Raw genomic sequence first — 23,476 nt, forward strand, 5'->3', positions numbered from 1 at the left:
TTATGGGGAAAACATCTGTTACCACATGAGCACTGAGCAGCAATAGTGCCTGGAAGTGCTCCTCCTGCAGGACCTGTAATTTTGGCCCTTTACTTGGAAACTGTTAATATAGAAGGCACTAGGAAGGATATAAAAAAGACAGTGCCAGAGACCTTGCCCTTAGAAAGGGTTTACTCTAGCAATGGAGATAAAACAAGAGTTACTTTCATGTGAAAACTAATCTCATGCAGTTGGTGGACAGAAGGAAAACAAGAAGACAGTGGCCAGCTGAATATGGATCAACATGTTAACACCAAAAGATTCAACCCCCTATATACGTACAATTCTGCTCTCATGAGAATTATGATGAAGAAAGAGCCAGGGAGGGAAGCACCTATTGTTACATCGAGATTAAAAGCAAATTAACATAAGCCACATCATTTTACAGCAGGAGCTATGGAACAGTCGTGCAGTGAGCAGGCCTGCCGTCGGACACTGACTCCAAGTCCTGGTTTGGCCACTTCCTGGCTGCAGGACTTTGGACAAATTGCTTAGCTTTTTTATGCTTAGGTTTCTTTATCTGGAAAAACAGGGATAATGGCAGTACTAGCTCAGAGGGTTGGTTGAGAGTTAAATAATATAATCTACCTAAAATGTTAACACATTTCCTGGCGTATAATAAACCCTCAAAAAAATGAGAGCTATTTGTTCTCAACAGTGTAAGGCAACCTTACAAGTTCTTATAAAAAAACAAAAGTGATGATTTTAAGAGAATCAGAAACCATGAGGCAGATTCAAACCAAAAAAATGCTAAGTAAGCATAAAGAGAAGAAACACATAATTAAAGAGATAAAATGCTCAAGTTAAATATGAGTAAACTTTTTCTTTTTTTTTTTTTTAATTTTGTGAGACAGAAGTAGTCTCAGGCCTGGGGCCTGCTCCTCTTGAAGGCTAGGAGAGAAAGAACAGTAAGAATGACAGGAAAGGGTGACCAAAAGGAAAGAAAGTCATAAAGAAATTGAAAGTTCCTTTTAAACTAAATAAAATTAAACTTTATTATGATACTGGCTGGGATATTTATTGGTAGTGAGAGTAAGGAATTAAATACTCATGTCATAAGATTTAGTCCAAAGCACCTTACTTAAAAGCTTATTAATTGGAAGTTTAACACTGTATACAATCACTAAAAAACAAAACAAAAAACTAGTCTTCCAAATGTATTTACTTTCTCTCTTATGTTCATAGTTTATACTGAAATGTGGGCTGCCCATAACATTTTTATATTTACTCATCCACATATAAGACTGGACAAGTGTTGTAGGCAACTATACCATTTGACAAATCCAAGATCTAAGATTTGGGTACAGGGTTCAGTGAAATAAATTAACAGATAAATCAATAACTTATTTTTGGAGAGGTTGTTTTTAAAGATGACAGGTTTTGTATTAAACCTGGCACTAGCCAAGGCACATTTACTCAAGTGTTTGTCACAAATGGAATCTGGTTGACAAAAATACAATAGGAGATTCAGAAGAGACTGATACTGTTAACTTTTAAAAATTAGGGCACCATGTCAAAAAGCATACAATGCCTTGTCAAGGCAGAGCCATTTAGTAATTAAATGAATGGAACTCTACAGGGTATCTGCGTGAACTTAATAACGAAAGTCAGTTTTGTTTGGTGGAACTGGCTATAAAAGCCCTGCCCTTTAGGGATGAACCTGTGGGGGGTTTTCTGAACTTCTCCTCAATCCCGTCACCAAAAACAGTCTCCCTGTGACATCCTTTAAGGATGCAAGTGTCCTAGTTAACAGATTTACTTATTTACTTTCAGTCTATTATTTTATTTCCCTTTCACTTTCACAGCTATCTTTATTGCTGTTCTTCCCTCTTCTCTTCCCCCAACTGAAAAGAAAATAATTAAAAATTGAAAGCGTGAAATATTTGAGAATGTAATGCGGTCATTTTCCTGCATTTGGAACCTGGAAAGACAACTGACTTATTCTTCTTGTGGGTGCATAGAATGAACTATATTACAAGTTGGAGAGTTTACTCTGTAAGCTCAACTAGTCAAAATAAAATAAAAGTGTCCATAGCATTTGCAAAATGATATTAAAGGGACCGTGTTTCTTAAAAACAAAAGAAAAGAAAGAAAGAAAACTGATACAGGAAAATGTTAAGCTGGAGAATTCAAAGGGGCAAGAAAAATAGAAAACAAATCATAGAATGAAAGAAACACTGAACTGGAAATTTGGAGACATGCAGAAGAGTGGAGAGATTAAAAGTATAAAGGAAACGAGTACAGAAATAGAAGAAATCATGTAAGTGGTAGAAAACAGTAAACTAACTTTTTTGAGTGACAATAGGAATTCTTGTTTGAAGTAACAATCACAACAAAAATAAAAACAGCAATTATACTGGAACACAATAAAGTAAAAAATATATAAAAAATACAATAGTAATAGATACAGAAAATCAAAGGTGACCTAGGAGAAAGAGGATAAGAACGGAGTAAGTTTATAAAAAGAGAAAATAACCAAGCAAATAAAAGAAAACAGAGAAAAGCATTTAAAAGAAAAAGGAAGTAAATCCTGAGAAAGGAAGAGTTTAATTGTAGATTTTGATTGAATTCACTGATATAAGCACACATATCAATACAATTAAACTCAGCAATTACAAATATTAAAAAAAATCCATAGCCACACCAGAGATGAGGATTGTTTTTAAACCAACACAAAAATGGGATTGAAGAATCTGGCATATTCTAGGGTATTCACGGCTAAGAAGATTTGAGCTTTCTAATCCAATGCAGTGAATTTAGGCAGAAAATTGGAAGTTGTCTGTAAGTAAATCTAAATACAAAATAGGAACGCTAGATCCAAAAGGATCAAGAAGAGAAAAATGGAGAAGGCAGGATGACAAATAATGTGATGTGTCCACAGAAAGGAAAAAACTTGGGAACAAGGGACTTGACCAACTAAGGAATGCAAAAAGGGAGAACAAAACTGATGGTGTACAGTATCCTCAACACCTGCACAATTATTGCCAAATAATAGTTGCTCAATTAATAACTAGTTAAGTAACTGAATCAGTGAATGTTCCAACTACCAGAACTACCTTTTCAGGCTCTGTTCATCAATGGAAAAACAAAAACGGAAAAAGGAAATAGGTAGATTTGCAAGGATTAGTGTCAAAACAATTGTCACTTTGGTATATAGATCTACTTTTGGAGAAAAGATGAAAACACTGAATATTCTGAATTGAGGAACAAAAACTTACAGATTCCATGTGAATTGATCTAGAGGGAAGAAATAGGTCTGCACTATTCTCAAAGAACTGTTCTCCTGGTTGCTTTCATTGTTTTTACAGCCATCGGCTTTGGCACTGCTCTGGACATGTGTTTGGGATTCTTGGAACCAAAATGAATAGTACACACAGTGAATCTATGCTGAAGGGAAAATGACAACCACATAACACCATGTAAAAGAATGCCGACAAAAAGAGAATTTGTTTTTCTGCGTCATATGAGACAATAAGGCAAAAAAAGAAAGAAAAGTAAAGCAAATGACTGCATGACAGAAAAGGAGGAGGCTCGCAGCACACAAGACAGAGAAAGGGGGGTGGGGGAGCCCACGAAGGCAGAAACAAAGTAACAAAAAGCACAAAGCCAGCAGGAGAAAAGAACTGTCAGACACAAAACCCTCAAAACAATAGATAGGAAAAAAAAGAACAAGATGACAGGAAAAGAGCAGCATGGAATCTAGTAAGAAAAAGAAACAAAAATTTCAAATAATGGATTTTCTAACACCCCTGCTGTTCTGCCAGTGCATTGTGTCACAGTCTCACAGAGCAGTGCATAATTTATTATGGTCACTCACTGCCAGACTGCTATAAAGGGCAACAGCTATATGAAAATACTCCCCATCACTGGATGGCTTAATGATCTACCCTTTGTAGAGCTTTAGGGCTGGGGAATGGCGGGCAAGGAAGACCCCTGATGGGGATGGAGGGCGCTCTGCATACTTGGTGACCGCCACCCTTGGAAGAAAGGGTGCATTTACGCTCCAGGCACCTCTGAGGGGTTTTTTGGCCCCCTCTTCAGCTTCTCCAGAAAAATTACCAACTACCAGGAGTAGTTTCTTAATGTCCAATATTACATACTACCTCTGTTACGGGAGGGTGATGTCAAATTTAACCAACCAAAAAAAATGGATTTTTTAAATAAAAATAGACCTTGACAATTAATATTAATAATTGGAAAATTGCATTATATTCTAATCATGTATGGGGATTAAAAAAACTGTTAGGTTTCCTCTTTACAAATGAATTTAGACACAGAAAAAATCAAATAATACAAAAATAAAGATCATTCAAATTGTTTTTACCAATCATGTTCAGGAAACTGGCCTTTTCAGTGGTATTTATTTAGAGGAGCTCTCATGACTTCCACAACAGCACTAGCTTCAAAAAAAGACGCATCATTAACACATGCATCAATGATTTCTATGGATAGCAAAGCCAGGAATTACTCCTCTGAAATTATGTTTTGCGAGGGAGTCATGCCTGAGGGTAGGAGCACAGTCTCTTCAGCCAGATGATCAGAATTTGGATCCTGATGCTGCCATTTCCTTGCCGTGTGACCTGCCACAGTAACCTTCACTTTCTGCCTTTGGGTTCTTCCAGCTATAAAATGGGAATAATAATGGGAAGTACAGCACAGAGTTGTAGTGAGGATTACACGAGTGAGACCTGGAATCAGAGCCTACCAAGCAGCATGGCAGGTATCAGCTGTCCTACCTGCTCTCAAATAATGTGTGAGGGGACAGTTAGAGGTGTTTGTAATCAAGAATGGTCTGCCATGAGTGGTGAGCAGGTAGGCAACTGAAAAAAGGTCCTCAAGCCCACTGGGGGCCAGGTATGCTCCTCTTCCCTCTGTTCCTCGCTGGGGACAGCAAGTTCACAAAAAGAAGTCAGAGTGAGCCATTTTAATGTCTTTCATCCTTCAAACTCCTATAATAACATCTAAAAAATGCTCATTCTTAAAAAATAAGATGATTTTGAGTTTCAAAGTTGAAATATTTGGGAAGGAGATAGACTGCTATTGAGGGTACAGGGAATTGTGAATAATATGTATATGTGAAGAGTATGTACTTCTGGACAAACATATTTAGAACGGATTCAAGATACAAATTGGAGAAATCAGACACACGAAACCTAAAATGATGGAGGTGGAAAGAAAACAAAAAAATCAGAATAAGTTATTGAGATTAGTTTTAGAAGGAAGTAAAATGATTTGAAATATAGTTCTCAACTTACAAAACATTAAGAACTGCTTTACTGAGTGATGTTCTTAAAACACCCTGCCCAGGATCTTCTTATTGCCAATGGCACAGAAAAAGATTTTGTATGAAGTCTTCATTCATTCATTCATTCATTCATTCACTCATTCATACTTTCATTACTCTGCTCAAAAATTATTTACTGAACCTACTGTGTGGCAGAGTAACATCAGCCCCCAGGAATTCAATGTGGAGCAAGTCACTGTAAACTCAGTTCCTTTGTGTGTAATATGGAGAATTTTCCATCTTCTCCCTCAAAATTAATCAAGGAGTAGAGGTGATACCATGTGTAGAAATACCTAGGACAATGCCTAGAATACAGCAAGCACTAAGTGAATAAACTCAATTTCTATTCTCCCAAAAAATCCTTTGTGAATTTATTATCTTGGGATATATCCAAATCATGCTAACTATGAGGTCAGACAATTAAGTTTGCGAACTTGCCACCGTGCACTTATGTTGGCAGCACTGTACAAACAGCTCGGTAAGGTTTCATAACTTTGGTATATCAGTGTCTCACAGCTGTGTTTGTGTCGACGTGTGGCGGTGTCTTGCTGAGTGGCGTTCATTATTGTTGCTGTGTGTTTTTGTGTGCTGTTGCAAGAATGTCTGAGCTTGAATTAGAGCAACAAAAAAACATTAAATTTCTTGTTAAACTTGGCAAGAGTGGAAGGGAAATCAGGGACATATTAGTGCAAGTTTATGGGGATAATGCCATGAAGAAAATGGCAGTGTACAAATGGATTAAACGTTTTTCTGAGGGGAGAGAATGTGACACTGAGGAAGACAGGTCCGGGCGGCCAGTAACAAGCAGAACTGACGAAAGCATTACAAAAAATTGTCGAATTGTGTATCAAAATCATTGGCTGACTGTGAGAAGCAAAGCAGACCAAGTAAACATTGACAGAGAAACAGGAAAATCTTAACTGAAAATCTTGGCATGAGAAAGGTATGTGCAAAAATTGTCCGAAGGAGCTCACTGATGGACAAAAGCAAAAGAGAGTCAAAGTTTGCCAAGACCTTTTGGAGAGGCAAGACGATGTTTTAAGCTGCGTTGTCACTGGTGATGAAACATGGGTGTACCAATACGACCTGAAACAAAGCGTCAAAGTGCACAAAGGAAGTCAGCCAATTCAAGACCAAAAAAGTTCCATCAGTCCAAATCAAGAGTCAAAACGATGTTGCTAACCTTTTTGGACACCAGAGGGATTATTCACTATGAATTTGTACCAACTGGAGAAACAGTTAACCAAGTTTACTATTTGGAAGTTCTGAAAAGGCTACATGAAAAAGTTAGATGACCTGAACTTTTCACCAACAATTCATGGCTCTTGCATCACAACAATGCACCAGCTCACATGGCACTGTTTGTGAGAGAGTTTTTAGCCAGTAAACAAATAACTGTATTGGAACACCCTCCCTACTCACGTGACCTTACCCCCAATGACTTATTTCTTTACCCAAAGATAAAGGAAATATTGAAAGGAAGATATTTTGAGGACATTCAGGTAATATGACAAAAGCTCTGATGGCCATTCCAGAAAAAGAGTTCCAAAATTGCTTTGAGTGTAGACTAGGCACTGGAGTTGGTGCATAGCTTCCCAAGAGGAGTGCTTCTAAGGTGACTGTAGTGATTTTGATATTCAGTAATGACGTATGTAGCACTTTTTCTAGGATGAGTTCGTGAACTTAATAGTCAGACCTCATATGCTTTCATTGTAGCCACCTCAAAAATAGAGTTCCTTATTTATTATCTCTTGTAGAAATCGTATTTCACTTTATCCTAAATTTATCCTCTCTATATGTAGAGATAATATCTAATATGTTTAATATTCAAAATATTTTATGTGTAAGTTTTTAATTACTTAAAATAAAGATGGCTCCATTTAAAAGAAAGTTTTTAATAAGAGCTTAGTAGTGAGGTTTGGAGACAGTATACTGAAAATGCCAGAATCACAGATATCAGTGGGTGGTCCAGGGTTGGAAAGGTGAAGATCCTTGGGAGTTGGGATTAGGAACCATGGATTTGTCTGAGGCTAGGTTATCAAATCAATGAAGAATGCTTATCTGTTGTGGGTTAGAATGAGTCTTCCACTACACCATGGAACAAACATGAGAAAGCTAGAGTAAGTGGGAATGTTGAAAACTCATCTGTTTTTCTGGACCCAGACCATCATGAAGTCAACTTCACCTTATGCCATCAGTTATATTAGCTAATACATCCGTTTTTATTTGTAATGTCAGAATCACTCCATCTGCCCAAGCCAGACAGCTAAGAACTATCTTGCCACTTTTTCTTCCTCAACACCCATCATATTCAACCCATCCTCAAATGCTTCTTGTTTTGGCATATCCATTTTTTCTCTCTCTCCTATCATTTCCCAAATCAAAGCTATAAACCACCATTATTTCTCACATGAACTACTACAGAGATTTCAGCAGGTCATTCAAGCCCTCTATTCTCTTCTCATGACCCTTTATTCCATTGTCTCAAAATGAAAATATACATAATTATATCATCCCTAATGTTGTCACCATCCTACCCACCACACAGAGGCACAGACCCATGCACACACACAACAAACCTTTTAATACCTTTCCAGTGCTGTTTGGATAGGATGAAAATGCTTAATAAAACCTAACTTACGGGGTTTTACATAGTCTGACATACATTTTCCTCTCCGATGTCATCTTGTACCACAAGATGTTATCAACACCAAGACAGATTTAATGTTTGTGTAAAATCTATAATTCCCAACAAATGTCTGCTTTAAGCACCCCATTCTTCTTTCTTTCCCTCCGACAATGCTTGTTTCAAACACAAGCTCCTGCTTGTGCTGTTTCCATTGCCTGGGAATGCTCTAAACCACCCTAATCATTCTACTTAGTTGGAAATCGTCTAAATATTTCCGTTATGAAATCAAACATCACTTCCGTATATGATCCTTCCTTGACCCTTCAGACTAGTCCAGAAATATCACATTTCATGCTTTTCAAGTATCATGGCACCCATTGCTTCCATTGCTTCATGGTTACCATGTCAGTTACATTTTAGTGTTTGTGGGGCTATTTGTCCAATATCTGTCTACTCTACTAAATGGAAAGCTCCATGAGGACAGAGAACATGTCTATATTTGCAGCATTTCACACAATTCTTGGTACACGAAGTGAATGCAAATAAGAGAAACTCTGACAATTCGGGGTGTACAATAAATACACAGTCTCTAGAACATATTTATCCTAAATAAAAAAGGTAATCTCTAAAAGTTTGAGGAACGGCATGCCTACGACGTTGCCATACAATTTCTGGTGTAGTCAAGAAAAGAAAAACGTTGGCAAAGGAAAATTGGCAACAGAGATCTCTGTTCATTTGATCGAGGGCTAGAAATCTTACAAATAAGATAAAAAAATCTGTGTGCTCTTTTGTGGTGAGTTATTAACATACATTAAGAATCACTGTATTTGCAACTTGATCTGTGCAGAATTTTAAAGCTGAATACACACAGTAACACCAGATGGGGAGAGGAAAGGAAACACTCAAACTGAATTCTAGAAAAAATAAATGGCAAATAATATGAGGAAAGAACCAAAGATATTCAAACACCTCAAAGTGGCTAAAATAGATAGTCATGCTTTAAACTGGTATCTCCTTAAATAAAACTTTCTTCTAGAGTATAATATAATAATTAAGTGTATGGCTAGTTAATAACATGATTTATTTTTTGGTGAAATACAAAAAACAAGTTAGCTACAAAACATGGTTTCATTAATATTTCTGCAACGTAAAGCACCACCAACTGATATGTCTCTGGGCGGTAGTAATAGTTCTCTGGGAATGTGGCTACCAAATGATGGTAACAAAAGCCATAGTCTTCAGTCTTGAATCAATACTCCCAGGCTGTAAAATGTCACAATTTTAATAAATTTATTTTCCTTGGCTTACTTTTTGCGGGGGAGGATATTTCTCCAGTCAGGTAAACGCAAGTACCTCCTGCCTGAAAATGCACACCTACTCCCAGCTGGAAGCTGGAAACTGATTGCCCTCTAAAAGACCACTTCTACCCCAGCGGGGAACGTGCAAAAACTCTCTCTGAGTAGAAGTTGCCTTAATTTTAAGGTCTTCTTAAAAGTGGTGCCTCTTATGCCTTCCCTGATTTGTCTTATTCACTATCCTTTTTTGCCTTACCTTGAACTCTGCTGCCTCCCAGTCTCCTGGCACCTGAGTGCTTACTAGTTTTCTGGTCCAAACTTGCTTTTTAGCCTAATAAGCAATGTCCTTCACTCCTGAGTATTTTGTGGCTTGAATGCATGACTCAATCTTAAATAACCTAGGCTAGTTAGATCCTATGACTAAAATGCCCATTTCATTGCCAATATTTATATCTTAGTAATCTTGGTTTCCAATTTTGTTACTACTTTGCACTCTGATACCTGTTAATTCTGGTGTGAAATGATGCTCTGTGAACTCTCCGTGATAGCCTACAGTAAGATCACAGCTTCACCCAACCTCACTCCTATGTCTATCTCTTTAGAGCAAAGATAATTCTAGCTTACCTTTATGCTACAGTCAACAGACATATAGAAAACTCTGCTACACCTCCAACACTCAAGGTATGTGATCATCTGAGGGTGATAAAAAATGTTTTGAAATGCTACTGCTGCTTTATTTTAGGACTATAACAAGTGATGAGTACAATAAAAATCACATTAATTAAAAATACACATTTAGATGTTTTTCCTGCAACCATTCACCAGGAGGTCCACCTATTTGTCCTACATATAATGTTTTCACTGTCACATGATTGTCCTAGGCAAAAACAATGCTGCCCCCGATGCAAACCTGGTATTCCAGTTAGATTTAAATGGTGCTTCTTTCTACTAAAAATTTATAATTTTTAAAAGAAAGCAATCATTTTTATATTGTTAATCAACATTAGTAACTAAAATTGAAAATCTCATGGAGAACTAACTTAAGGCAAAATATTGGCAGTTATATAAATGCCTCTTACAGATCTCCTACAGTTATCTACTTAACCAAGAATCCATGTCTATGCAAATGACTAAGAATTAAAATCAAATAAAAATTGGGGCATTATAATATAGTATAAAGCAAATATTTCTTTTTGATCACAGTACTTTGTCTCATAAACAAGTTGATAATTTATTTTAAAGCACTTCTAAAATAAAGGAAAATAAAAGAGAACAGGGTAAATCAAACGTATATGAGTAATATCAGATTTCAGTCACTTTGGCAGAAGCTGAACCACGCAGCCATTTATCATAGCTCTTTGTGGAATGATGTTATTTTGTAGTGCAATGATTTCCCAACCTGTGGCTGTGATGTCTCAGGGGCTCAACCCACTGAGACCAACCTAGCCTATTCCATATTTTTCCAATCAACTCATAGACTTCGAGTTCCAGCTCTTTAGCCTGAAAATATATGTGTCCATGCTGATTAGTGCAAGATTCAGTATCACATTCAGGATAGTGTGGAGCTTTGCCACACCTGTGTCTTATAAGGGCTGGAGTCAGAAGGAGTGAGAGGAATCAAGAGACTGAAACAGAGGAGGTCTCATGGGCACACATGTGACCAGTATCCAAAAGCACATCTAAATCAGCTGTGATCCTCACTGTAGGTCGCCCAGGAGAGGCCAGAGGGGTCACTGTGGATTCAGGTTGTTGTATTTACCACTGGTAGGGCTCCTGTATTCTTTTCTTTAACCTTTGGGATTTCTCATACTCCTGAGTTCCTGAATTTCACCCCTCTGGGAAATATAGGGTGTACTATGACTTATCGGTTGTGTTGGCTTTAGAAACAGTATCTTTATATTGTCTCTTCCACAGACATCTAATAGGGACCTGATCCAGACAGGGCTGTGGTCATTGCATATGAGATAGAGGGCCTGTGATCCCAGCTGCTGGAGGAAGGTTTATTTCCCAGGGGAAATTCTAGCACATCTGGGGCAATGTGGTCCTCAGACTTAGTTTTGGATTCTCTTCCTGGTGACAGATGTTTACTCTCTGGCAAGGGTAAGAGTTATAAATCTGTGGTTAATGTTTTATGAAAAATGTTGGCGTGTTATAACAGAAACAATGCTTTCTCTCTTTTTTAATAAGCATACAGAGTTTGTGTAAATTGAGTTTGGACACAGAACAGATCGTGAGGGAAATATCAAAATATTGCTTTGGGTGATCTTAATTTAAGTCAATAATTATTTGAGATTACTAAACATTTTTAAGATTTACCACTTTTAAACCTGCTTGTTCTTGCTTAGCTAAAAACCATCATGAAAGCAGACTTATATATGTATTTTCTGATGACAATTAATATAAAGACTGTTTGAATTGAACATTCCAGTGTTCAGAAATTCTATGCACAGGGTATGTGTAAATAAATGAAGAGGGCTATGATATAGCAAGACGTAGCAGGTGATAACAGTGGCAATACCATTTTTATTCATGACATTGCTTTGACTGTGAAGCTAGAGCAGTCTTCCCTCCAATTATACTATCACTTTAGAATTTTCCATGTAATGGAATTATTACTGAAATAGTTGTGCACTATTTAGCAATCACACCTACATAGAAGCCATCCAAACCACTAAACAGTGGGAATCCTACAAGGGCGTGGAAAATAACATCTTTGTAGCCTCTTAGAACTGTCAGGTAAAGAAATACAAATTCATTGACAGTGATTTCAATCTCTAAGTCACCACAGATTCAAAGGAAAGTGTGCATCTAGTTTCTACCTTTAAATCCGTTCACATACAATATATTCTTTTTCTTTTCTCATGCAAGTTTAGTTGATTGACAAGACATAACCAGTTAATAAATTAGGTGTCATTTGAAATAGAATTGCATAGGTGATCTCTATTTGGATGACTTCAGTTGAAAAGATATGAATTCCAGGCAGAAGAAATAATAGTATCTCAAAAGGTACAGAGTCAGGAGTTCCCAGGGCATTTTACTGACTTATTCGGTTTAATTGCACATTTAGACATACCCACGTGACATAGCGGAAGTACTGGACACAGTCACTCGGTCAGTGACAAGGGCACCAAAGACTATGGGGCCTTGCCAGTTGGCTACTACAGGAAAGGGCAAATCAGACTCATTCCTCGTGTCTAATTCTTCCTGGAAATAAGGGGGTTGAACTGGAAAACCTCTCAGTTCTAACACTCTGTGTTTCACTATACCACATCATTCATTGACGTAAGGCAAAGAAGTAAACAGCCTACGTGAAAAATAACTTAAGAAAATCCTATAAAAATGTATGTGTCCTGATGACAGGAAAACAATCATTTCAAGAGGATTACTATACAACCAGTACTGAGAAGTCCTGTGGAGCATGCTGCTTCTTGCTTTTCTTTTTTCTTTTTCTTTTTGCCATGTGGAAGACAAAACAGGAAGTAGGAAGGCAAGACATCTTATACCATATGAATACTTTCTACCACCATCCCCAACTATTCTTCTATTGGTACCTGATGGAGAGTCTAAGAATTAAAGGTACTTCTGGCTAAAGACAGCAGCCTAGAGACTCTTCAATGTCAGCAACCCAGAGAAGTAGCAAAACTCCTGGGAAGGGTTGGTTCTGATATTTAAAGACTGAATCAGAGAGGCATGTACTGATTAAACTCATGTTTGAGAATCAGCACTTATCCTTGGTCCAATGCTTGCTGCTATTTACATGGACCACATACAGTGTTAAGGAGACTAACGAAGCTCCAGTTCCTCACTGATGCGTGGCAGTGCAGGCCAAGTGTGGCCTTATATTCCCATTGTTTCAAGAGAAGTAAGAAACAGGATTCTTCACTAACTGAAGTAAACTTCAAGTGTATGAGAGGGGAATGTCTCCTCGAGCTAGATTATTACTCTAGCATTTTAGCTAGAATAGCAATAAATCAGTCAAATTAAAGAAAAAAAGAAATAGGATTTATCTGTCAAATCCACCTATTGTTAAAATGTTGGTGATAGTTTCAAAAACACAACCACCCTAACAACAGAAATCTATTCAGGGACTATTCAACACTTGTCTGAATCTGGGTTAGAAGGTTCTGCAGGATGGAAATAAAAATATTCAATATTATTATAAAAGGACAATAGAGGGTTATTCACTCAATGCCATGAGAACAGTTAGCATCTAGAAAATGGAGAGACCTCAAAAAGGTCCCATTCTATCTGGATTTCATAGGCTTTTTTATAGTTCAATTACATTTACCAGGTAACATGCTGTCATAAGAAACTGGTTTACACAGACTGCATGTAGACGACTTTATCTGAGTGTGACGACACCAGAGAAGCGCCCTTGCTCCAGGGAGACGGAACACCGAAATAGTGGGTTCAGGTTTCCTTGTGTTTTTATATATTTAGGGAAATGCGAATTTAGAACCACAAAAGACTTTAGATTTTACTTAATCCTGCATTTAATTTTCAGTTAATAATAATAATATTGAACACCAATATTGGAATACTAATTTATTAGGATCTGTTCTTCATGCCGTTCATATATTCAGGCTTACATGCTAATTAACACTCAGGTCCTTGCCACTGCTGACCAGAAGCCTCAGCGGGAAAACATGGAGGACTCAGTGTGTTTCCAATGTGTTGAATGAGGTAAAAACCCAACCGACTTCAGAGGGTTGTTGTGAAGAGATGGAAGAAGACTAAAATCTTTTTGTTGTTGTTGTTGTAATATAACTCTGACTCTGGCGTGTACACAACCAAAACTAGAGCATATTTCACCTTTGCTTGAACATCAAGGATTTGGGAAGGGGTGGTGTACTATTAACTCAAGTGGCAAAATCTAATAGAAGAGCACACAGACATACAAAAGACCAAGGGTTCTATTTTAGCCACATTAGGTACAAGATGTCTATTAAACAAAATATTTGTTTTAAAAAAACAACTACTATGTAGATACTCATTATTAAAATAAAGTAAAATATACCAAAAATTGAGCAGCACTAGTTGATGGAAAAATAATTAGGAATCGCTGAAGTAAAACATTGACTTTTATGCAGGCCAAGGAAAATGTTAAAGTGTTTTTATTTTTAAAAGAACAGCATAATATGCATTTGTTTATTTCTTTAGTTGCTTTTGTTTTATCAATGGTCTTTATGGAGAGGTTAGAAATAACACTTTAGCCTGCTATTTATAACTCAGCATTTACAGAATATTAAAGCTGGAAGGGGATTTTAAGATCATCTAGCTCAAATCCCACATTTTAGAGATGGAAACTGATGCTTCAGGAGAGTAAGTGGCTTGATCAAGGTGACATAGGTGGTTGATGGAAAGAATAAAGTGTGATGTTTCCTTTAAACACTTAGCAAGTTGTTATGCTAAGTAGTTAAGATATTGTATGAAGTTTCGCTTTGCGGGAAATACATAAATCAAATTCCCAAGGTCAGCTTCATATTTTATTTCTACAAATTCCATAAATAAATATGACGTCTATATGTTGCAGAGGTTATAGCTTTCTCTGTTCACAAATTTCACTATTTTTAGTCATTTATAGGAACATTTAAGAAGAGTTTAAATATATATGTTTAAATTTAAATATATACCGGGTTTCCCTGAAAATAAGACCTAGCTGGACAATCAGTTCTAATGCATCTTTTGGAGCAAAAATTAATGTAAGACCAGGACTTATATTACGTAATATAAGACTGGGTCTTACAGTAAAATAAGACCGGGTCTTACATTAATTTTTGCTCCAAACGATGCATTAGAGCTGATTGTCCAGTTAAATCTTATTTTCGAGGAAATACGGTACACATGTAGCTAATTTAAAAGCACTTGGGTACAAAGGCAGAATTTTTCACTTATTAAATATTTGCGAGAAAATATTTGAGATAAAGGAGGAAAAAAACAGATGTTTAAAGATGAAAATGTACTGTACTGTGATACCTTGCCTCTTCTTAAGGGACTAAAATTATTATGACTTCTAGAAACAACAGAAATGTAGAAAGTACATACAAGAGAATGTTTCTAGCAGATAAATATTCTAGCCATGGAACGAATGTCAGTTTGTTTCATTCATAAAGTAAATATTTATCAGGCTCTGGTGATGCACACAGCTCTATGCTTTGCAAACAGAGAGCTTTAAACAGACAGAAGCCTGGATCACACCGAGATGGGGAAGGAGAATTGGAATGGCTCTTCAATCTCCCAACAGTGAGCACAAATTCCCCATCCCACCACTTGCAAGGCCTCGGGACTATGAAACGTAGGGAGGAAGAGGCACTGGAACAGGAAGTAGAGAAAAGGAAAAAGGAAGCAAAGAAGAAGTTGAGTAAGCCCCAGATGTGTTTATGCTCACTCTAAAGAGTCACAGTTACGGTAAAGTCTTTAATTTTTTTAATGCACTAATATCCTTCCTTGCCTCCATTTAAAATATTGAATATTCAAGCATCCTGAGGCAGAACAATCATTTAAAATATATTGGAGCAAAAATAATTAAATTAGCTTTAGTTTTCAATTATATAATTTACAAGAGAATGTAATTCAAAAGAAAATTTTTAAACTTGACTAATAGGAAGAATTGATTTTAGTTTTAGAGATGAGACCTAACAAGTGAAAAGGAAGTGTTCTGTTTCCTTCAGCCTAAGTAAGATATGATGGTCTTTAGAACATATGTTTTCCAAGAGTTTTACAAATCTTAACGATGATTTTAACTATAAAACTTTCGCACTTGGCACCCTTGTTCAGCCAAAAGCTGTGAAAAAGTTGATGTGGCTAAATAATTCTCTGGAGAGGATACACCTGAGACACTCAACAGCTGGGTAAGTTCAGATATGTTCATGGAGCGAACACCTACTCTAAAAAATAAACTCAAGGCTGGGCAACATTTTCAAAATAATTACCATTTTTGTGGCAAAGAATATATATGAAAATGCATTCTTCATTAAAAATTAGTCAATAGATTTCTAGTTTTCCATAGAGGTTTTTAGCCATGTAACTGAAAAAAAAAAAAAATTGGTTCTAAGTTTCAAAGACTGTGAAAGGTTTAAGGCGAGTACCTTGAGTCCTCAGGCCCTGTTCCAGCCTTGCTCATTTTATTCAAGTTACATATCGTGACCTACTGACTGTTACCTAATCCTGTGAGTCATAAAAGTCATTCAATGTAATATTTTCCTTCTACTAGATAATTCTGAGGCTTGGTTCTGTTACCACATTTACTGATCTTCGGGGTAACCTGTTATTTGTGGAAAGAGGATGTACTTCAAAAACATTTGACTAAGCCCTCCTCTCCTGCTGCTACGAAAGAATGGTTTCTTCCTAAGTCACAAATCTATTCAGAATGTCAATTAAATATTCACAAGGCACTTTAAAATCCTCCCTGAATGCTAATATGAAATAGTAACCTATGTTCATTTGAATAAGCAGAAAATTAAGAGCCTCTGGCCTCTGAGTTTAATTCAAATAATATGATGACTTACAAAAAAAAAAAAAAAGAATCAAGCACCTACTATGTACAAGGCCTGTGCCCGATGTGGAGATAAAAGTAAACTTTCCAGGACTAGGAAACTTGTCATAAATTACTACATTTTGTATTATTTAATTCACACCATTTCCCTCTGGGCTTAAAAGCTAAATTAGATACAAAACACTTACCTTTTTAGCATTAAGCTTTCTAGTTACATTAAGATGCGGTAATTTCTACATATTAACATATATTTCCACATTTTATTCATTAGGTTTTTGAAAGTATTTTAGCATGAAGTTTCCATTTATTGTATCCAAAAATAAAAATAGCATCAAAGTCTTTTTGAAACTCCCAAAACACAGTTCGGGAATAATGATCATATGCTAAAAAATGTAAAATGCAATTTATGCCATGCCCCATTTACTACAAAATCACTACGAACAATGCATTTTGTACAGTATATTGCTCCAGGGGAACTGGATCAGCATCAAGAATGAAAAAAGAACATTGCATTTGAAATCAGCTAATTCTGCTTCAGCGCTTTTAAAAACTGTTTGTTATGATATTACTTCCTGTCAAGCACATAATGTGGTATTTTCCTCAATAAAACGAAACAGTTGCTGTAATTTCAGCTTCCTTCATTTTCCACCTTTTAAGCACTAAATATTTAAACAATGCAGACCTGGAAGTCGCAAGCCGGTCATCTGATCCACACATCTTCTTACCTAAGGTACAGTAAGTACCCGTACAGGGGCCTGTTCTGTCACACAGACATCCATAATGACAGCTGCTGAGGTTCTTACCTGACCGCACGCCAGACCCATTCCTCTTTCTCCCATGCCATGTGGACACGATAAATTTAACTCCAGGGCATCTGCTCCAGAAGCCTTTAAGATACGGATAGAAACCGAAAGAAAAGGCAGTTTTATCTGTGAACTGATATGCTTTCACCATTGTAACTCCACATAGGTCACGTTTATCAAATTTTAACTATTCTGCTTTCTGCATCACAGCTATCTTGTGAGGTATATTCTGATTCTTTCAAATTAGAGTGCGTATAACTACAACAATAACAACAGCAAACATTTATTGAATGCTTATAAGAGGACATTTACTACTCTATGTGTTTTACACTTATTTTGAAGTCTCACAATACTTGGATTATTGCGTTATCAATTTTACACATAAGAAAGCACAGAGGGTTAAAAACTGAAGCACAGAGGGTTAAAATGACAAGCCTGGTTATTAAGTGACACAGCAGGGATTTTAACACAGGTGTGTTGACATCACATTTATTTTGCCCTAAACAGCTTCTATTTTCATGGAAACAAATGTTTCTAATTCTGAATCATTGGTTCTGGAAGTGGCAGGGCAAAGAAAAAAGTAGTAGAAATGAATACAAGTAAATTTTAAAATATTTTAAACTGAAAATCAGTTTTATTGTATTTTAAAAAGTCCACACTCAGAAATATGTGCAGATAATTTGTCTTACTTTAATAATTAAATAGAAATCCTTCTTATTTAACTCATTATTTTATTAGCACACAAACGGGTCCTGCAAAATGAACAAAATAGTTCTAACTACCCTAAGAATACTTAGAAAATCATGGAATTCTTGAGAAACCTTCTGTGAAAAACTCCAAGAATAAGCAAAATACTTTTTTTTTTATAGTTTAATATAGTAATTTAAGGGGTGAGAGATAAAATAAATGATTCAAGTTTTATGATCTTTCACCTAACTTATAGAATTTCTCCAACACCACAATTAAATTTATTAATGTGACACTGGTTAATAAGATTATATCGGTTTCAAGTGTACAGTTCTACAATACATCATCTGTATATTGCATGGTGTGTTCACCACCCAAAGTCGGGAAATGCAAATCAAAACCATGAGATAGAACCTTACACCTGTTAGAATGGCTATCATCAACAAGACAAATAATTAACAAGTGTTGGAGATGTTGTGGAGAAAAAGGAACCCTCATACACTGATGATGGGAATGTAAATTGGTACAGCCTCTATGGGAAACAGTACAGAGGTTCCAAAAAACTTAAGAATAGAATTACCATATGACCCATCAATCCCTCTTCTGGGTATCTGCCCAAAAAAATATGAAAACATTTATCCATAAAGATATATGCACCCCTATGTTCATTGCAGCATTATTCCTAGTGGCCAGAACATAGAAACAACCAAAGTGCCTTTTGCCAGATGATTGGATAAAGATGTTGTCGTGCGGGAGACCCTGCTCGCTGCGCCATTTGTCGTGCAGGGCGGCCTGCGGGGTCTCTGCTCCCGCTCCCCACAAGAGAACGCAGGATATGGTGAGGCCAAAAAGGAACACCCACGGAGCCATAGGTAGGGGAGTCATACCACTACGGTCTCACTGGAGGCTGGGTTCACTGGACGTGCGACCTGCTGTCCCTTTTGTCTGCAACCCACCGACGACTCTCTTTCACTCTCCTCTCCTCTCCTCCGTAGCCGCAGCAGTTATATTAGCGGCTAATTGGCTAACTGGCTACAGCTGACGGCCAATCAGCCACAGCTGACGGCCATCTACTACCCGAGCCAGCACTCCTCCACGTGAGGCCGAGAGCCTGTAAACTACTTTCTGGGGCTCTGTCCCCACAGATGTGATACATATATACAATGGAATAAGACTCGGCCATAAGAAAAGATAAAATACTGCCATTTGTGACAAGATGGATGGATCTTGAGAATATCATGCTAAAAGAAATAAGTCAGACACAATTTCTTTTTAAGTAAGGTCAACTAGAAGCTTGAATCAGTTTCCATAATATTATAACATGTCTATCAAATCATGTCGAGCCTTTAAAAAATACACTATTTTCTAAGTGTATCAGACCTTTCATTAGGCCAACAACTGTTTCTTCAATATCTCTCTTTTCTTCCTAATTACTCAAGATTTTATCCTATTTTTTCCTGCTTTATGAATTTTAAGTGGGAACTCATCAAAGTTAAAAATTCTAGTTAGCTATTTCTCAGGTGAGTTTCTTACCTATCTTTATTCATCAGTGAGCCTGCTTTTTCTTCTGCATGGCTGTGAAAGTTCATTTGATCATTCAGCCTATTGTCTAACAAGGTTTCACTGTGGTGTTTGCTTCTCTAATTCAGTTTTTTCAAATTTTTAAACATTTTAAAATTATAGTTGACATTCAGTATTATTTTATATTAGTTTCTGGCGTATAGTGTAGGAGTTAGATATTTATATAATTTATGAAGTGACCCCCCAATTACTCTAGTACCCACCTGGCATTATACATAGTCATTACTACAATATGATTGACTATATTCCCTAGGCTTTACTCTACATCCTCGGGACCACCTCACAAGCACCAATTTGTATTTCCCAATCCCGCCATGGTTTTCACCCAGCCCCTAACCTCCCCCAACCTGGTAACCAGCAGTTTGTTCTCTGTGCTTCATATTACTTGAAAATTACCTTTAATTATGCAATTTTTTTCCCCTGTTGGTTTGGTAGTGAACATGGATGAAGCATAACTAATCTATGTTTGGCTAAGGAATTGGGGATGCTTTGGGGAAGTCAGTTAACGTTCTTTGTTTCCATCTACTCAATTCCAAGCAGTAGATAATATGACCTATTTCAAAACCATGTCATATGGAAATTATCAGCTTAATTAAAAGATTGTGCATTGCAATTATATACAATACTGTACTTTTCTTATTGTTTCTTAGTTATTTGAAGTATTTCTTCTAGACTTCCTTATTTAGCTGAAATGCAACAATTTATAGCAAATCAATTCAACAACATTTTGGAATACTTAGTTCTAGGCTGCCTTTGTATACATATTTACATTATACATATTCCCTAAAATATACTCATAAGTGCAAGCTTACAATTAGCTTGATAAAACCGAGGTACAAAGAGTTCAAGTGACTTCATGTTCTACAGCTTGTGAATGAGAGTAGGCTTTTGGACCCAAGCACTCTGAGTCCAGAGTCTGCATTCTTACTATCATAATTAGGTAGAAATCACTTATTCCACGGCCTGTGTCGTGACAGTGTGTTAAAAATATATAATAAAGTTTCTAAACTTGAAATACAAATTAAAATCTTATAAAACCACTTATCTGATTTAAAGCCTTTTCAGTGACTAATTATTAAACATTTCTCCAGTATTATACACATATGCAAACACTGACCCACCAAACACACCTGGAAGGCCTTTGAAATGAACATCTAGGTCTCAGAAACTGAGATAATCCTGCTCAAGATGATACAAAAATATCAGAAATATTAATTTGGCCTCCACTCAAATATTGCTGTCACAGGATCTATACCACCTTAAGAGACATTTAATTCCATTTCCAGGCAACTATATGCATTCAGAAATCCTTAACTGCTGAATTAGCATGAACTGTTAAATTAACTGAAACTGGGCATGCATTCTGACGCCTGTTAGTCACAAGCTTTTTGGTTTAGTCACTTAGCGGAGTTTATTCTACCTCATCTAAAGGATTCTACAATAAAATAATTTAGTGAAGGCAGTGACATAGAAAATTTGCTCTTTCTAATTTCATACGTTATCTGTTTATTATCCATTTATTTACATGAGGTAGAATGTATATGTTAATAGTATGGACTCTGCAGCTAGTTTTCATGGGTTTGAATCGCACTTTGACCACATACTAGCTGTGTGAACTTGGGTATATTATTTAACAACTTTTTGCCTTGCTTTCCTCATCTCTAAAATGTGGAAAATAACAAAAGTAACTCATAGTGTAACTTTTCTAAGGTATAAACAAATTTAATAAAAGTGAATGAGTTAAAACAGTGCCTAGATTGTAGTCAATACCATGTAAGTGTAAGCAATTACTCTATCATCTATCTCTCATCTGTCTACCTATCTATCTGTCAGTTCTGTCTGTCAGTGTGTCCATGCATGCATCCATCCATTCATTCATCCAACTAGAATCTCTCACTTGCCCTTCCCCAGCCTTGATCTGAAAATAGATTTCTTCAGGAGGTAAAAAAAGAAAATAAAACCATTCAGAATAATTCTCAGAATAGTGGTAGTAATGTCGTTTCTAAATTCTTTGAATCACTTTATAAAAACTCTCAGAGAAACTAGGGTAGCAAAACCACAGACATTTGTACAATATAAACAGCAGAATCAGGTACAAAGCTCTTCCTCTTCCCCTTTTGTTACTTCTCCTTTCCTTCCTGATCAATGTAGTTCTTTGGGTGAGGTAGAGCAAGACAGGTGCCCAGGAGGATTTGAGGAACAGCCCTGAGGGACCAGTGTGAGGTATCAGAGCCCAAGCACAGTGAGAAGGATGCCCATGTGGAGGGTGGCTTTGAATAGTGTATCAGGGCTCAAGTGAGAAGGGAAGGCTTCCCTGGTGGTGGGGGATGACAAAGGGCATCAGATCTGAAGCAGTGTGAGGAAGGCGTTCCCTTGGTGAGGCATCAAATGTGCACTGCTTTGATTCGCTCTTATTTTCTCCCATTAAAAGAATACACAAAGTCCAATGTTGACTTTCAATGTAGCAACACTGCCGTGTAGTCTCGACTATCCAAAACTGGAGATACAAGTTCTCCAGAATCTTAAACCACTCTGAAGTGGACCTGGAACAGGCAAATACTGATCTAGCTTGGGCCTCACTGGACACTAAGTCAGTGACTATTTCTGTCCCCAACTAGGTGTCCATCTTTCCTGGACTTTGTGTTCCACCCTGTCCTGTAAACTCAACAGGCTCTACATATTTCTATAATGTGCCTCTGCCTGCTTTTTACCCCAAGCCTATCTGAGCTCTCTTAACTCTAACACCTATTTAACTGCATGACATACTGCTAGCCCAGATTCAGGTAAAACGTGATGAGAGCCTGGCTTCTAAGTGATTTATTTGAACTCTCTGCTAGGCATAGTGTGGCCACCTGGTTTTGACATGTGTGCCTCTCCCCTGGACCTTCCTTGTCTCATCCTACCACTTGTGGGCAGACTTTGGCCTATCCCTCATCAGGTCCCTAACTTAAAACTTTCAGCTTTGGATTTTAATCACCTTACTGGTGCCAAGTAAATTGCCATTCTTCCCATTTATTCTGTAATGGCCTCCTTTTTGTTTGTCACATGTCAATACACCAGCTCTGTACCTCTATTTTACTTCACTCAACAAGTATTTGAGGAATACCCAGGAGCAGACCAAGCCCTGTGCTTGGAACTGGGGGTTAAGCAGTGGACAGACAGGGGTCTCCACCCCCATGGAGCTTGCTTTGTAATAAGCAGGACAGAGATTAAAGAGCTAATGACACCACTGTTAATCACCGCTTTATTAAGTGCTACAGAGGAAAAGCACAGGCAGAGGTAGACATAGTTTTGGGGGAACCTGAAACTTAAACAATTTGAGAAAACTTCTTTAAGAAAAAAATAATAAAAAATTACAAACACAAAATGTCAAATAGGGTCTTGGAAGTAGCTTGGGCAAGTAAGGGCTGTGAAACAGAAGTATAGTAAGCTGGCTTCTGAGGATAGGATCTCAGGAGTAGGGCAGGGGTTTAACCTACTAGCCAGGAGGCTCAGAGTTGAAGAAGAGAGAAGACTGCATGAGGAAGAAAGGACATTCCAGGCCAAGGGAACAGCAAAGGCTCTGAGTAGGGAATGTGCTGAAGGAGTAAAAGAAGGCCAGCCGGAACTGGCATGTAGAGAACAAACCCCAGATGGTGGTAGGAAGGAAGGAGGGGCCAGACT

The 23,476-nt window shown here is 37.2% G+C and overlaps 1 protein-coding gene across 1 annotated transcript in view; it reads right to left on the reverse strand.

Moving 5' to 3' along the window:
• Positions 1-23,476, reverse strand: part of DPYD (dihydropyrimidine dehydrogenase) — a 797,040-nt gene that overhangs the window by 280,962 nt on the left and 492,602 nt on the right. The window contains exon 16 of the mRNA XM_019747023.3: positions 17,546-17,629. Coding sequence (XP_019602582.3) covers positions 17,546-17,629 — 84 coding nt within the window. The remainder of the gene's footprint in view (positions 1-17,545; positions 17,630-23,476) is intronic.

The sequence above is a fragment of the Rhinolophus sinicus genome, chromosome 7 (assembly GCF_057876585.1).
Source record: "Rhinolophus sinicus isolate RSI-liver-muscle chromosome 7, RSI-T2T, whole genome shotgun sequence".
NCBI classification, from domain to species: domain Eukaryota; kingdom Metazoa; phylum Chordata; class Mammalia; order Chiroptera; family Rhinolophidae; genus Rhinolophus; species Rhinolophus sinicus.